The 15,735-nt window shown below is 43.5% G+C and overlaps 1 protein-coding gene across 1 annotated transcript in view; it reads right to left on the reverse strand.

The window, feature by feature from the left end:
• MYOZ2 (myozenin 2) overlaps positions 1 to 15,735 on the reverse strand; it is a 257,211-nt gene that overhangs the window by 118,383 nt on the left and 123,093 nt on the right. Inside the window, exon 4 of the mRNA XM_069630686.1 lies at positions 1,684 to 1,813. Coding sequence (XP_069486787.1) covers positions 1,684 to 1,813 — 130 coding nt within the window. The remainder of the gene's footprint in view (positions 1 to 1,683; positions 1,814 to 15,735) is intronic.

The raw sequence follows: 15,735 nt of genomic DNA on the forward strand, positions 1-15,735 counted from the left end.
TGCAGTTATTATCGGCAGGGCCGCTAGTGAGAGTGAGAGGCCTGGGCCACCCAAGGGTGAGTGTCTTGTTTGCATTACCGTATGGTGCTGTGCACATGAGGCTGGAGTGAGTCTCTGAAATCCAGCATAAGGGTGAGGTCATCAAGGAGAGCACCTGTACCCAAGGTAGGATACAACACATGCCAACCAGTCTCTCAGCACTGCTAAATGCTGTTCCTCAAAGCTCTCCACTCAGCACTGTTGTCCCTGCCCTGTCGGCAATTGCTACTGCTGCCCCACTGAGTCTATCCAGTACATAGGTTTTCCATGTGCCCCCTGTACCAGATTGGGGTATCTCTGTCACATGCCTTTGCACTGTGCATTTGCGCTCCCAAGCCCAGCATTGCCCTTGTGAACCACTCACAGTTCTCTTCATCATTTCTAATCCGACTCCTTCAGAAACCCACATTCGCAGCTAGTAAGCAGTACAGAAACCCACATTCGCAGCTAGTAACCAGTACAGAAAGCCACATTTGCAGTTTGTAACCACTAATTGCTTGAAGGGCCTGCATTTATAAAAAAGACTGCTTGTTTGCTCGGTTAGCTGGTGGATCAGAAGTGCAAGGTTTGAAGGAAATAAAGCCTGCACTAAAACAGGAACACATAATGGTCAATGCCTGCTATTAGCATGTTCCAGTTGGGTGTTCTTCTTCCTGCCCCGCGCTTCCAACTGGTGGAATTGTATGACGTTCCCGTCCCAGCAAATACTTTTTTGACTGCACCACTACAATAGCAGTTTGAATCTCCAGACGACTACAGTTGTGGCCACAAATCGTCAGAAATGTATGTGCTGAGAAAGAAATATATACATATTTCCATTTGAGAGGTTTTCGGAGTACAATTTTGTGGGAACTAAAAGAACACGCACCCACAAACAAATCATGAATGGGAACGACGAGATAAAAGCAAATACAAAATCTTGTGTCCTCTCCATCTGCTGATAAAGGGCAAATGAGTTCACCAAAAACAAAGCACAACATCTCCTTTTTAGCATGAAAAAGCCAGAGGCATAAACAGCAGTAGAAATTATGTACCCAGAGATTCTTCCAGTCACGAACATGTCCTGTGCAACACTGCCCCCGCAGGAGAGAAAAGCAGGAAGTGGAAATGCTCCACTGCCTAATCTCATGGCCAACTGCGGTGCAAGCCATTTCCGTCTCTATCATCCCTTTGACCTGGAAGTAATTGCTAATGTTTGGCAGGTGATCATTTCCGCAATTTGTGTTTTACAGAAATAATTCTCCGAGCAGACCTCCTTGTGATAAGACTTACTATAGGTCAAAAGAATACATGTTTGTTTAAAGACGTTTTTTTAATCTGCACAACAAAACTAGTTTTTGTGTATTTTAAGTGCCAGTAGCAAAAGACTTTGCAACTTCATTAAGGTTGTAAAGGTGTTTGTACTTAATTTCATGAAAGTGTGCAGAAGCAAAGTCAGGCAATTCACCCACCCCTTATCTAGATGGCACTGTTAAGGAAGGTACAATGCATACATGCATGTAATACATATACAATGTGATTCATACGATTTTTGATTATTTAAGGGAATTAAAAATATCATATTTGGCTCTCAAAAGGGTGATCTGAAAAAGGAAGCTCCACTCGCAGCGCGCTATACTTTAAGCTCATTCTGGTGAGCCTTACCTGGTGCAATGGTCTCTGGGTTTGGTGGATTGCGGTGGTCCGGGGTGCTGGGAGGGGCTAGCGAGGCCTGCTGCTGGCCACCTGCCGAGTCTCCATTTTCCAGGTTTCCCTCCATTGTGCTTCCGCTGTTCTGAAGTGGGACAGAAAGAAAGCACCTCTCACTGAAACGAAGACACGCACACACGAGTCTGAATGGATAATGGATCGAAAGATGAAGGACAGCCAATTACGACCCCACTTGACCTTTTTGCCCTGCGTACATAGCAATGTCTGCCTTACACTCAGGGGAGAGCCATCGAGCTGGGGAATATTTGTGTTCACTATCCACTAAGTTGAAGAGTACAAGTCCACGGTCCCACTGATAAATAAACCAACCCGCCTGGGCAGAAAAATATATACTGCCCATATATTGGTGGTGATCAATTCTGAAAGATTTTCACCATAAAATGCTGATAGATGCTCGCTCCCTCTGGCCCCCCTCCGGAGTGATGGAGTTCAGAAAAGACCCTGTAAACGTGAGTGCGTCTGAAATGGCCTAACAAGTGACCATCTATAACACCTCACAGAGTAAGTCCTGATACATATGGTTGCATATGGGAAGATTTTCGGATATGTAAGGTGTCCGTTCTGCTTCCAGGGTGGAGGTCACTGGGCAGGGTAGCAGAGCAGTGTAGGGATTGGCTCTCTACAGGCTAGAAGGGGCTATCACTAACATGCAAACACTATTAAATACACAATGATTTCAGGCAGAGTTCAAATATTGAAAACGTGAAACAATTTGTTAAAATGAAACTAGCTATATGAAATTAAGCTAGCATTAGCAAAAACATTACAACAGATCCCATGTCCATAGCAACATCATAGGCAAAGTTACAGCAGTTTCAAGAGCTTGCATTTTTACACGTTTAACCATTGTTTCAAGATGGAAAGGATCTTTTAACTATTAGCACCCTGGGTGGGAGGGGCGGGGGTGCAGCCAATCAGGTGGCTAGGAACGCGGGCTGACACTACCAGTGAAAGCCCACGTTCTATGCCGCTTGACGGGCAGCTCCCCCACTCGCTATCTTCCCGCCACCGACCCTGCTTTTTTAAATCCCTCCCCCCGATTTCACTTACCTGTTAGCTGTGGCGACGAGTTCCACCGCCGCAGCTGCTGCTGCTCCCGTTCCCGCTCTGGCCATGTTGGTAAAGTATTTTCTCTCCGTAAGGCGTCCCGTTCACAGAAAGAAAATGCTTTCCATTTTTTTTAAACCCATTAGGACCCGCGTAGCATGCTACACGGGTGCTAATGGCGATATGCCCCTCGGTGGCTGGGCTCACCCTGTGGGTAACGGCCCACCACCCCCACTAAGGGACCCTTGCTTTGCTCTGGCCCTTAACTTGGGCGACGGGCCGTTACCCACGGTGGGCACACCACCACGGGGCATATTGTCTCAATAATGTTAAAATGCATCCCTAGATATTAAGCATAGACACTTGAGTGAGATGACCATAGGAACTAATTGCAACAAATTAACATACCCCATTGGATACCAGTGAGGTACAAGATGTTCGGAAATATCCATAGGAATGAATGGACCCCAATGCCCAATCTACGGGGAAAGCTTTGTAATGAAAGATCTTAAAAAGTCAGAAGGAAATGTACATCTGTTTGACTGGGATTAAGCCAAACATCATTCGGATGAGTGGGGCAACAATTAAAACACTTCTTACTGAAACGAAGACACGAACACAGGGGTGAGGGAGAATGGAAGATGGGGGAGTGGTTGTCTTTCAGTAGTAGGGTTTTCTCAGACAAGTGGGACTTCCATTGACAGCTTAAGCATAGACTGAAATGAGGGGTACACCTAACATTATGCATGTGGAGGATGGAGGTCTGGAACCTGAGGGTAGTGGTTGTTCCTGGTCATTAGAGAAAGTTACAGTACATCATCGTGGTTCCAAGGTTACCACCACCGCCAGTCTGAGCAGGGGGAGGTAGGTGGTAAATGTACCCTTTGTGAAGCAAGACAGGTTGACATTCCTCCTTTCCCTGGGCTACTCCTTGGGGTGTATGCCTGCACAATGCTAAGGTGTGCACAGACATAGAGCCAGCGCTCACACTAGACAAAGGAATGAAATGGCCACAGCTGTGCTATTTCCTTGCAGGTAACACGGCCATTAAGATCTTTGGTTGGCAGGGGATGCTCCAAGCCTTTCAGCAGACAGGATTACTCTGAATCTTGCACACAGTGGACTTCCTGGCACACAGGTCACAATGGGAGGCAAATGGTGCCTGGATCTTGGGTAGAAGTCTGTTTGACAGTGTAGGAGAATAGATCCTTCAAGCTAGAAGATGGCTCTGAGTGCTATTCTCACTTTGAAAGAGAGGGTGTCCCAGTAATTGAATCAACTCTTGACTCGAGAGCTACTGCCTCCTGAAAGGGCACAGAGATCCCAAACTCGGGGGTTCTTGCAGTCTCCTGGTGCAGTGGAGTAATAGCTATTTTCCTTCCAGTCTCGAGTTATTAAGTTCCCCAGCTCATAACAATCACAAATGAGAGAGTCACTCACAGCTGATGAGACTGCCTAAATCTGGGTCAAGGCAAATGATCAAACCAGTGAACCTAATCCTTCCTGCAGCAACACATTCGGGTATAGGTGAAAACAGCACAAATGTCTTCACAGTAGGCCAACTTTCACGAGAATTGCAAGTTAAATATTTAAGTGGTTTTTAATTACAATATTATTTTACTTCTTTATACACCGAACCATCTCTGCGAGGAAACACTGCCCCTAAGTGTTGCACTTTCCAAACACGCATATGTAACTTGAACATAACAGAAACGGTGTCCGGTCAAAGGGTCGACTACAAAGGTTCGAATGGTCAAAGGATCGACACCAAAGGACCGAAAACAAAAGGATCAAATTTTTTTTAAATTACATTTTTTGGGGGGTTTTCGTTTATGCCCCCCCCCCCCCAAAATAAAAAATGTAAAAAAAAAAAAATGTCAATCCTTTTGTTTTCGGTCCTTTGGTGTCGACCCTTTGACCATTCGATCCTTTGGTTGTCGATCCTTTGACCTACAACCAACAGAAACCAAGCAATCTCCTGGTGAAGTTCCTTTAACATAAACTGCAGCCTTTAACATTTACTTTCAGCCAGATTTGCAGTGAATTTGCAAAGCTGGAACAAGCTAGACACCAAGATTCAGTTGGATACATGGGAGCACATGCATTTAGAATAGTACTGAACTCAATGGGGTTCAGCCACAAGCATGTAAACCACAGAACATAGTATTCAGACCCTATTAGGAAGCACACTCATTCATCTACATGGGCCTTGATACATAGTTTGGACTTGCACCTACACTCATTCAATTGTGCATAGCCACACAAGTCAAAACTCACAAAATTAGCTGTGAGTATATGTTTGACCCAGTTCCAAACACTGTAACTCCACCGGTTATGTAAAAGAGCACAGCACTGGCAGAGGGGTAGAGAACATGGCCTCATTATTTGCACCCATACAAATAAACTTTACTTCCCATAAGGCTACCACCACTTTAGTGGCCACAGTAGTATTGCAGGGATCGGAATGAGTGAATAACCAGGAGCTGAAAGCAGCTCCTGGTATCCAGCATTAACAAGTGACCAGGCGCTGCCACGGGAGAACGAGAAGCTAGTACATAGCATTCCGCAAATCTGACTTCCACATAAGTTGCAAACATACCCTTTTGTGCTTTAGTTAGAAGACCTTAGGCTTTAAAAGTCGTATGTAAGTGTTCAAACATTTATGTCCCAAATGCACCAAGTTAAATTGAGATAGGTGGGTAGGACCAGCATCAGCTGGCCTTGGGAGCCAGAAGTAGCTCCTGGTAGCTGTTGGTATCAAACTAACCAGGCTCTTCTAAGATACAAGCAGGAGATAAATAGCTCCCATCCGCCCTCAATTTCGAGCCCTGGTATGGATGTACCACATATTAACACCAGTGCATCAACGCACCTTCTTGGCAGTGAGTGATCTGAGTGCGTTGGCGGTAGCATACTGCTATCATTAGTGGTCGCGCACCCTTCGTCACATAAAGTGTCACAAAATGTTTTTGAAAGACCTGCACCAAAAATGGATTCGATAGAGAATCCAGTGTGACTAGCATTTTATGTGACGACACTTTGCTAAATGTAGATTTGGAGCGTCGGGGGGAGAATAACTTGAGGCAAGAATACCTCATGCTGATTCCACGAAGCTCACAAGCTATGCTGGTCCTTTTAGTTCCAATCAAGGTTTTAATCAGCATCTAACGTTGATCTTCGTCTGGAATAGGATTGCAAGAAAAATATGACAACACATTTAAAATCAGTGCCTCATTAACATTTCATTTTGGATTCGTTTAAAAAAGAAAAGAATTTCACCAATTTCACATTTCTTTGCTCATTTTCTGGCTACAGCAAGACTTGCAAAAGTGAAAATATTTTTTCTTCATAGATTTTGTAAAATTCAATTTTGTCATGCTAATATGTAAACTTGGCTTGATGAGAGACCTAAACCTTAGCTTTTTGCCCTATGCTGAGGTCCCTATGTTTAGAAATGTCACCCTCAAAAGTATAAAATATAAGGCAGAGGATGATCAGGTGGACCAGAACAGAAACGTATGAGAACATTTTCTCTTCAAAAACAGTTACTCTCCACGTACACAAGATGGAAGGCAACCAATGTGTCCGCCTTCAGTTCGCGATGATTGTAGTATTTCATAGATCACATTTTCATGCACATTATCCTCTACACTTTCTATGTAGAGTTCCAAGTATACTGGTGCATTGAAAGTGACCATAACCTGCTCTCAATAAATTTCTATATGAAACCTCTGGTTTCAGATAGAAGAACCTTTTTCCAGAATGCTCCCAAAGCAGGGGGATCACATTAATAAATCAGGGGCCTACCGACAATCTTGAAGGATCAGACCTTAGGCTTAGAGAAGGTAGAGCGCACAAGTGCTACTTTTAGGCACTACTTTTAGGCAATCAGTAGAGACACCCTGAGGGGACCCTAAATCTGTATTGCTTGTTAGAGGGGAGAAGAAGATGGCCAGAATCCTATCATATATCGGGTCTTGATAAGGAGTTAGAAGATCACCAATGGAAACATTTTGTATCAGGATATAGTATTATCATGAAAAAACAGACCCTAAATGAATGCAATACTCCAAATTAGTGGCTTTGTCCCTGGGACCCAGAAATACTTCAATTAAATGGATTTGACCCCTGGGCAGTGGCAAAAAGGAAAAAACCTAGATGGCGGAATTCTGGGGGGGTGGGTGTGCATGCAATAGCAACTCACCTAGTTTGCAAGATACATGCGATGGATGATAGCAACAAAAATGCATTAAGTCACAAACTTTCCTCCCAAGGATTGGCCCCTCTTTATGAGATACACTTATATAGTGCCCTGTGGCCCAATATAGATAACTCGCCTATGTATATCCTTCATAAGGAGTTGATACACATTATAAAGAGGGGAAAATAAACTTCCAATCCAAGCACTAAATGGTGGGTTTACCCTGAAACTAGGCAGTGCCTAGGTTACATGATACATAATAGCACTGTGTAAGGGAAATCGAACCCTCAGAATTGAAGACACCGAGGGGGTAATTCATGGATTATCTGTGCCGAAAAAAACGGGATATGTGCGCCATTCTGCCCGAAAATCCCTGTTTAACAAATGGGGATTTGTGGGCAGAATGGCGCACAAATCCTGTTTTTTTCAGCGCAAAAAATCCATGAATTACCCCCCGAGAGTAGACACAGGAGGAGAAACCTTCCAACACTTCCTTCAGGAAGTGGGTTTCAGGGCAAAAATGCCTGTACCTGTTCTGATTTCACTCGAAATTGGTCATTCGGAGGCTGAAGGAGAATCCATCATAGATTATGTTTCCATACCGTGCTTACACTGGATAGAAATCCACGATTTGAGAATATCTTTTTAGAAAAGAGCGTGGCCACTACCCACTGGAATTTGAGTGGGGCTTTAGAGAAAGGGATAATGTCATACAACAGACTATTCATATAATTGAAGGGAAAATAATTAGCAACAGAATATCAATTCGGTGTAACAAATTAGGTCAGCCAATGATAACTAAAATGATTATTGCGGATAACCGAAAATGTATTGAATCTTTCCTTACTCAAGAAACTGTCCCAAATTGATTTGTCAGACATATGTTCAGTTTTCCACAAAAAGCTGAAAGCTAACTATGAATAGGACTTACATTTACAAACATAATCCTCGCCAAGTATATAATTGTTGTGATGTAGAGAGTAGATAAGAAAGAGATGGATTTAAAGTAACTAGTTAAACAATCCCTCAGACAGAATCATAATGCACAAGGAAAGTAATACATGCAAGAAAATCTGTAATTTACGTAAAGAAAGTCAGTGCAGCCAAGACTGTCAGAAATTAGAAGTAGCCGCAACCTTACAGAATATGCAAAAATGGGGGCAATTTGTTTCAAGGGCAACAGACTCTGCTGGAATCCTCTTTTCCATCACATTTATGGGCAGCTTATTTTGAAGAGGGACTGTGACAAATCCAGGGAATTTGTCCCTTCTTCCCCAGGTGGAGCCACCCACTTAAAGACTATGGAGCTGAGCCTGCTATGCAAAACCCTCACTAGGGGATAGCGCAAGCTGGACCTCACTCACTGGTGAGCGGTTGAGAAAATCCTTGCTCGGCTAAGTTTGCATTTGTTTTGTTAGGAGTAGGGTCAGTTATAAATATAAGATAGCGTGCACAGAAGACAACGTTAAGTTTGGTACGACATCCTGACAAGCACCTTTTGTTATTTTCTTGGAACTGGGAACCTCCACAGTAGCAATAGGGCTAGGTGGGGACTTTTTATGCTGCTTTAATAAAACTGAGAGCTGAAGCATGTCCAGTCGTGCATGTCCTTCACCTGACTTACAACAGCTCGCTGCAGCAAACATTGTTTAAATAGAACTGGGAACGTTCCTTGCATAGCTGGAGCTTGTGGAGTAATGGATAACCTCTTCCTAGAGTCTCCATTTACCCCTGCAGCTAACCTTTTCCTGACCTTAAGTAGATCATCTAATTGGAAAAGCCATAGTATTTACGGAAATTCAATTGGCCTCTATAAGCCGACCCTGTCCATTGGGTCCCTCTCCTGAATCCTGTGGAAAATGAAGTAGTGGTACCACCAAGTCTAGATCTATGGTGTTGGAAACCAATACTTTTCTCAATATTTAAAGAGAGGTGAACACATCTCCTGAGAATTAGAGACCTATTTCTCTTATGAACGGTGCAGTGAAACTGTCACAATCCAGAGGCACACATGCATGAGGAGTCCATTACAAGACACTGCTAATACAAGACTACATTCTAAGCACTTTCAGTTCCCAGCAATTCGGCGTACTTTCCCTTTAGGAAATGTCTTCAGTGGGAAGTCAGGACACAGAGACTGGCGGTTGCCATGGCAGCAGTGGCGTCCCTTACATTTGGGTAAACTGCGTAAGCTCACGTGTATTCGTCTTTATCAGCCCTTCCGGCGCTCAGCTCTTCGCTTCTGAACAAACTTTGACTGTTGTTTTTTGGTCATTGTTGTTTCTTGTTGCCAACCTCTGCTTCGTATCTACGTTTTGCCATCGCCTGCCCCTTGGATTCTGATTCACTTTTCTAGGAATTTCGACCTGGACTGACTTCGACCTGCTATTTGGATTTCCCTTGTTTGATTTGATGCTGGCATAGCGCAAGCTTAGAAGGGAGTCTGTGGCTTACCTTCAATTTATGTTTTATTGGTTACGGCTCTATCGCTCTTCCTGTCCTTACCTGAGCAGGATTTCTTCATTCCTTCTGTCTTTTCCCAACTGGGTTACCCAGGTGTTCGGACCAACCTTACCTTTTAGCTCTAACACTGCAACTCCAGTGAGGACGCGAACACGCGCTCCGTGGGAAATAACTTTTTCTCTTCACCCGTCTACAACTACAGTGAGGACGCGAATGCGCGCTCCTTGGGAAAGAACTTTTTTCTTCACCTTTCTACACTTGCATTGAGGATGCGAACGCACGCAACGTGGGAAGACTTTTACTTTCATTGTTTCTGTACTAAAACTCTAGTGAGAACGCGAACACGTGCAACGTGGGAAAGACATTTTTTCTCTTCACATCTTTCTGGTCGTGTTTACCTTACTTTGGGGTCTTCATCCATATTCTCTCTACGCTTTCCGGATTCCACGGTAAGCACACTTCTAAGGGGTTCTGGAGCTCAGAGGATCTTGAGCCCGAGGCTAATCCTGTTCTTGTTTCTACTGTTAGTTTTTGACCAACCACCTGCCAGTGCCTTCAGACTTATTGTTACGAATAACCTGCACATATTGCACCGGTCTGTATTGTTTTGGTCTGATCTTTAGTATAGACTCAGTAAAGTTATTTTTGTTAATGTGTACATTGTTTCCTTACAGCTTGGTGATTTGTGGGATCCATCCATCCATCTTTCAATCAATAGGTCCCTCTGCATGTTTATTTAAGCATTCAGTGGGTCACATTGTTAGGAAGAATTTATAACTTCACTACGTGTCAAGATTACACGTGAAAGCTTTGGCTGGCACTGACAGAAACTCTGCAAAGGATTAATGTACACTAGGTACAGAACTTGATTAGTGCAAATGAGATCATTGCAGACACACAGCAAGGATATAGATAAGACCTGTGCACATGTGTGCATATACTAAATCTATATATTTTGACGGTAAAATATACAAGTCAAAACATGCCTATGTACCTAGCATTCACTGACCTGTCCAAAGCATTTGTTTCTTTTAATAAAGCAGTGCCATGGGCAACTGTGCAAAATAAATGGTCCCAGAGGACTTCCACAGATTGCTGGTTTTACTCCATGAAGGAAATCCAGATGTAGTAAGGTATGAGAGAGATGCAGCCTGTACAAACTCCATCACCTCAATTGGGCGCATCTTTGCTTCACTGCTATCTAATGAATATATCTATCCACTTCAGAAAGCGATTGAGGATTTCAATTCTGATCTTCCCAAGATAAAAAGAAGAACAATTGGAGTCCTCTCCTATGGTGAAGATGCTGTCTAATAGCGAAAAACCCACGTTTGTGTCAATAGTTGCTGGATGCTAAGCAAATTAGCTTGGCATCTACCTAAGCCAATTATATGACAATCCGTAAAATAAGCATACATATAAATAAATATACAATGGTGTTGCTGCCTCAAGGGTTAATAATTGTGATTACTTGGGCTAGGAAACCTGAGGCCAGGGGGCTTACATTAAACAAGTTGTCATCAATGAAGCAATCAATAGGAGGGAGTGTTTGATATGAAAATATGTTGGCACTTAACCAATAGATATGTTGCTAAAAGTACAGGAATCTAAGGGGGCAGGGTGAGTCCCTTCAGACAGTAGGGAATGTTTTTCTTTGTAATCTTCCTGGGTGTCTTTCATTAACTTCAGTTTATGCAGTTCATAATGAGGGTGGAATACCACTTGGAGGATAACTTAAAAAGCGCACCACTCTCCACTTGGTTGTACATTTGGAAACATAGGAGAACAACCTTGACACACTCAAAACTGGAAGTTTTTCTTTCTTCAGATAGGGAAGGCTGTATTCTGTGGATTGTGTGTTTTAAAGCTGTCCAGAAAATAGAGAGGTCAAACACTAATAGGAATATTCTGAAAAACGGGTTGTGGAGAAATGTGCGAAACCTACAAATCTAGCCCATGAAAGTTTCAGAAATCCTTTTAAATTAGTTATTCAGACTTATAAGAAGATATGTGATCTAAGTGAATTTTACTAGCGCTTTTGCTGTTAAAAGTGTTAACTTTGAGTACGGTTTGTGATCCAAGAAGTAGATTAGAATTATGTTAGTGTGTCTGTCCGTATTCCCCAGAAGAGCTGGAGACTGGGTATTTGACTCTTCTTTTGTCTGCAGTACAGAGAGATATGGAAACTTCCCTTGATTTCCTCTTCCAAGAGATATGAACTTTTAACACACAGCCCGGCACTGTTGCATCTTATTTTAGTTCCAGATATTGGAACGTTCTTTATCTTAAACGCTCATTTTAAGCATTCACTAAGGCTCAAATTGGTTTCTAACGCAAGCCTGCACATGAATAGCAGAGAAAATTTGTCCTATGACTAAAGGAATGCGGAACTGAGATACATCTATTTATTATATTGTTTAATTCTTCATTATTCATTTATTGTATAATTTTAATGCATGCAATTTGTCTTTTGGCTTAAGGATATTTTGTATGCAAATAAACAAATATTGATACTGACGGGTTCATTGTTTGGATAGATGTTAAAGTAGGAGCATTTCTTATGTCTTCAAGGCTAGTGAAATATTGGAAGAGGATACTATGTCAAACGCATACGATTTATTAGCAGTTTTTTCAATTCAACCAAGTTACTGCTGACTTGCCGTAGTCTAGGGCTCTGCTGAAGCCTCATTGAGGGACAGGTTGCTTGGACTGGGATTATGAGAAAGGGTAGCAAGTTGGATGTTTTTCAAGAGATTGAGGTTTGGGTAATTGCAAAAGTTTAAAACATGTAAGGAATGCTCCAGAGTTGTCCAGTTTTTTGTGTGGCAAGGGAAGGCACAGCAACCAACTAATGATTTACACAGAATCGCAATTCAAAAATGGCTTTTGCTAGTTGAAGACAAGGAGTTGCCCCAGATGGCTCAAGAAATACGCTTGTGTCTCAGAGACAGTGCAAGAGTTTGTATTGGATCTTTCTGGGCCCAAGGGCCATCCCACTCTCTCTCAACTAAGCCCCAAACCTCCCCAGCCCAAACGTCCCTCCTCCCCAGGTTCCTCCAGTTTAAGTTCTGACTTTTAAAAAGCCAGTGCTTTATCTATCTAAACTCCCTACAGGACTTCCTAAACTGTCCCTACACTATCCCGTTGTTAGTTATCTACAAAGGGATTATGGATTGTACCTTCCAGACACTCTGCTCAATTTGATCTCCTTCCTATTAAATCCACGTACTCCTCTCCCTCTCACATCCTAATGTACCTGTCCTGCTACTCTGCTCCCTTCAACTTCCCCCACCTTTTCCATCCCTTGTGTCTTCCTCTTCTGTCCCTCCAATGTCTCTCATTCCTTGCTTGCACCCTTTGATGTTACCTTTCCCCTCTTCTTCTCTACTCCTCCCTCCTCTATGGTACTTCTCCCTCCTCTGCACTACTACTCCACCCCAACTTCTAGTGAAAGACACTCCTTTCACTCACACAAGCCCTTCACATTCACTCCCTACATTTCCTCCCTTAAGCGCTCACCACTCTGCCATGCACACTCAGAATGCAGCACCACTTGCACTTGTTAACCAAAGCCTCACCTGCTCCAAAGATCGCCACCACAATCCACACCTCCCCCTTCCTCCTGCTGGTCTCCTACCCTGCCATGTCGTCCTCCACTGACCTTATCCAAACAGCAAACACATTTATGTTTCCCGGTGTTGTTTTTAACTCCCCTCCCTATTCCCTGGTTGGTCTACTGTCCATGGCCAACCAGGCCTTCACTTCCCCACCTGCAAGGTGTTACATGCAGCAGTAGCTTTAAATAGTGCATTAAGCTCTGCCCCCTTTTTCATGCAGGGCCACCGTAAATCACCAATATGTACAATGTCCCAGTTCGTGTTATGGAGGGGCTGCTCTGGCCACCCAAAGTTAAGTTTAGTCCTTGACTGTGGGTGTGTGTTGCATGTCCCTGGTGTCTAGGGGTGCCGCGTCGGTCACCTCATCAGGTGGGATGAGGCTTGCATGTGGTGCGTGCATTTGATGACTGCCGCATAGTAGCTCGGTCTCCTGTCTCTAGTGTTTCACCTCCAGGGGTATGCTGTGTATGCCGCTCATTTAGGCTTTCTGGTGGGGAAGCAGGCTCTCCATCTTTTTCTCTATCTGCTGGGATGTGCTGAAATGCTTTCATGTGGAGCTGCTGACTCTTTGTCTCAATGCTGTTCCTCTTCTGGATCTCTAAAATGAAAAGAGAGAACTTGACCAACATTTGGGGTCACAGGCATGCGGTGATGAAATGTGGCAATGCACAAATACAAACCAGCACATCGAGGAGGGACGTGATTTGGGACCCTAGCCATTACCACTGTCTCCTCAGGGGTAGGAATGAATCTGGATTCCTCCCTGGTAGGCCTCCCATTGAGGCCTTAAGAGGTACCCATTGCTTCTTGAGCAGGTTAGGATACTGACCTTCTCACAAAGGTTACTGGTAGGCTACATCTTCACTGTTATTCTTCACTTTATAAAGTTGTGTGAAATTCTGTATCAGGTGGCAATAACAGGCCTGACCTAGTAGTATCTGGGACACTTCATTAATCCTATAACAGTGGAATAAAGGGACATTTTTCATTCTTTCTATGCCATCAAGTAAATGACTGGGTCCTAACACGTTCAATATTGAGATGTTCAAAATATTTTGGGATCAACTAAGTCAACCATTTAATGTGCATGGTTTCATTCATCCCTCCAGACTCATTCCAGCTGGGCAGGATAGCAAGAAACGTTAGCCTGATGAATAGTGTGATAGTAGTGAAAGTGAGGCTTTGCACCCCATTACATTTCTCAACTGTGGTAATAAAATTCACATGAGTATTTTGGAGAAAAACATTGGCCAAAGTAATTCAATGTTTGGTTGGTGCAATTCAGGTGAGATTTATACCCAGCCACAAATGAAATTACCAACACACATCATCTGCATGAACAGAGATAGTAAATTGGGATTTCATGTGGATGGTATTACAACTCATGGGGGGGTCATTACGACCCTGGCGCTAAGGGGTTAAAGGCTGCGGCGCCGTTAACCCCTTAGCGCCTAATTACGAGGTCCCTTTGCGGCTCCCGACCTTAACAGCTGGTCTGGACCACCCATTAACGTAGGGAGCCGCAAAGGGACCTTGAAGGTAATTACGGTACCGCAATTTGTGGTACCGTAATTACTGCCTTCCCCATTCCCATTGAGCCCTATGGGGCAAAAATGGGAATGGGGAAGGGCCAATGGTGCAATGGGGAATTACCGCCCCGCCAACCTTGGAATGGGGTGGTAATTCCCCATTGCACCATGGCGGACTCATTACAATACAGGCAGCAACCATGGTGCTAATAGCGCCATTGGTTACCGCCGGTGTTGTAATGAGGGCCATGGTATTTAACCCCCAGTTCACCACAGTGATTAAAGGGATTTATGATGGCATTGATGCGGATGTGGCACTTACGGGGGCTGGTCATGAGGGTAGTGTATAGAGGGTAACGAGACTGCGGTCCTCAGCCATGCCACTAATGTTTGCCAAATTAATTGCACCCTTCCTATGAACATTGAACACAAACCTAATGTTAGAGTTTGTTTACATTTCGCAGCCCCCAAGTGGTGTTTGTATGCTGACAGTACTGCCCTTGTTTGATGCACACTGTATTTTTCGAATAAAAACGAATTAAAACAAAACTATTTTTTTAAAATGTTTGTATTGGTTTTAACTGGTTTTTACAAGCAAAACCTTATACCATTACATTAAAAAAATGTAGTTGTTTCTGTTAACAAGGGAAAAGTAAGCAATCATGAAACCAAAAGAGTGAACTGCACAAACATGCAAAGAATAAAAACAGGACTGAATAGGCTTTACCTCCCTGACAGGAGCCTTTTCGCTTCTCGTAGACTGATTGGCTGACCTTCATGAGCAAGCTCCCGCCTCCCTCATGGCAAGCCGGGGGCGTTTTTGCTCCTCATAGAAGAGAATCGTCTAATTGATTAGGGTTAGAGGTCTGTGATGGATCCAAATGAGTTTGTGCTATAGGAGTCATCTAATGCTTTTTGGCCAACCCAATTACACGTCTGGCTGCCACCGAGTAAAGGCTTTGAAGCCAGAAGGGCAGCGTCTCCTGTAGCATATATACATTTCTGTACTTTCTTTAGTGGGCGCATATACTTAGCAATTGTTTCGGTGACTATAGCAACTGCGTTACAAGCTAGAAACGCAGTTGCTATATTCACCAAAACAATTGTTAAGTTAGGTTACCATGGTATC

This window comes from Ambystoma mexicanum, chromosome 6q (genome assembly GCF_040938575.1).
Source record: "Ambystoma mexicanum isolate Mex_15411 chromosome 6q, UKY_AmexF1_1, whole genome shotgun sequence".
In the NCBI taxonomy this organism is placed as follows: domain Eukaryota; kingdom Metazoa; phylum Chordata; class Amphibia; order Caudata; family Ambystomatidae; genus Ambystoma; species Ambystoma mexicanum.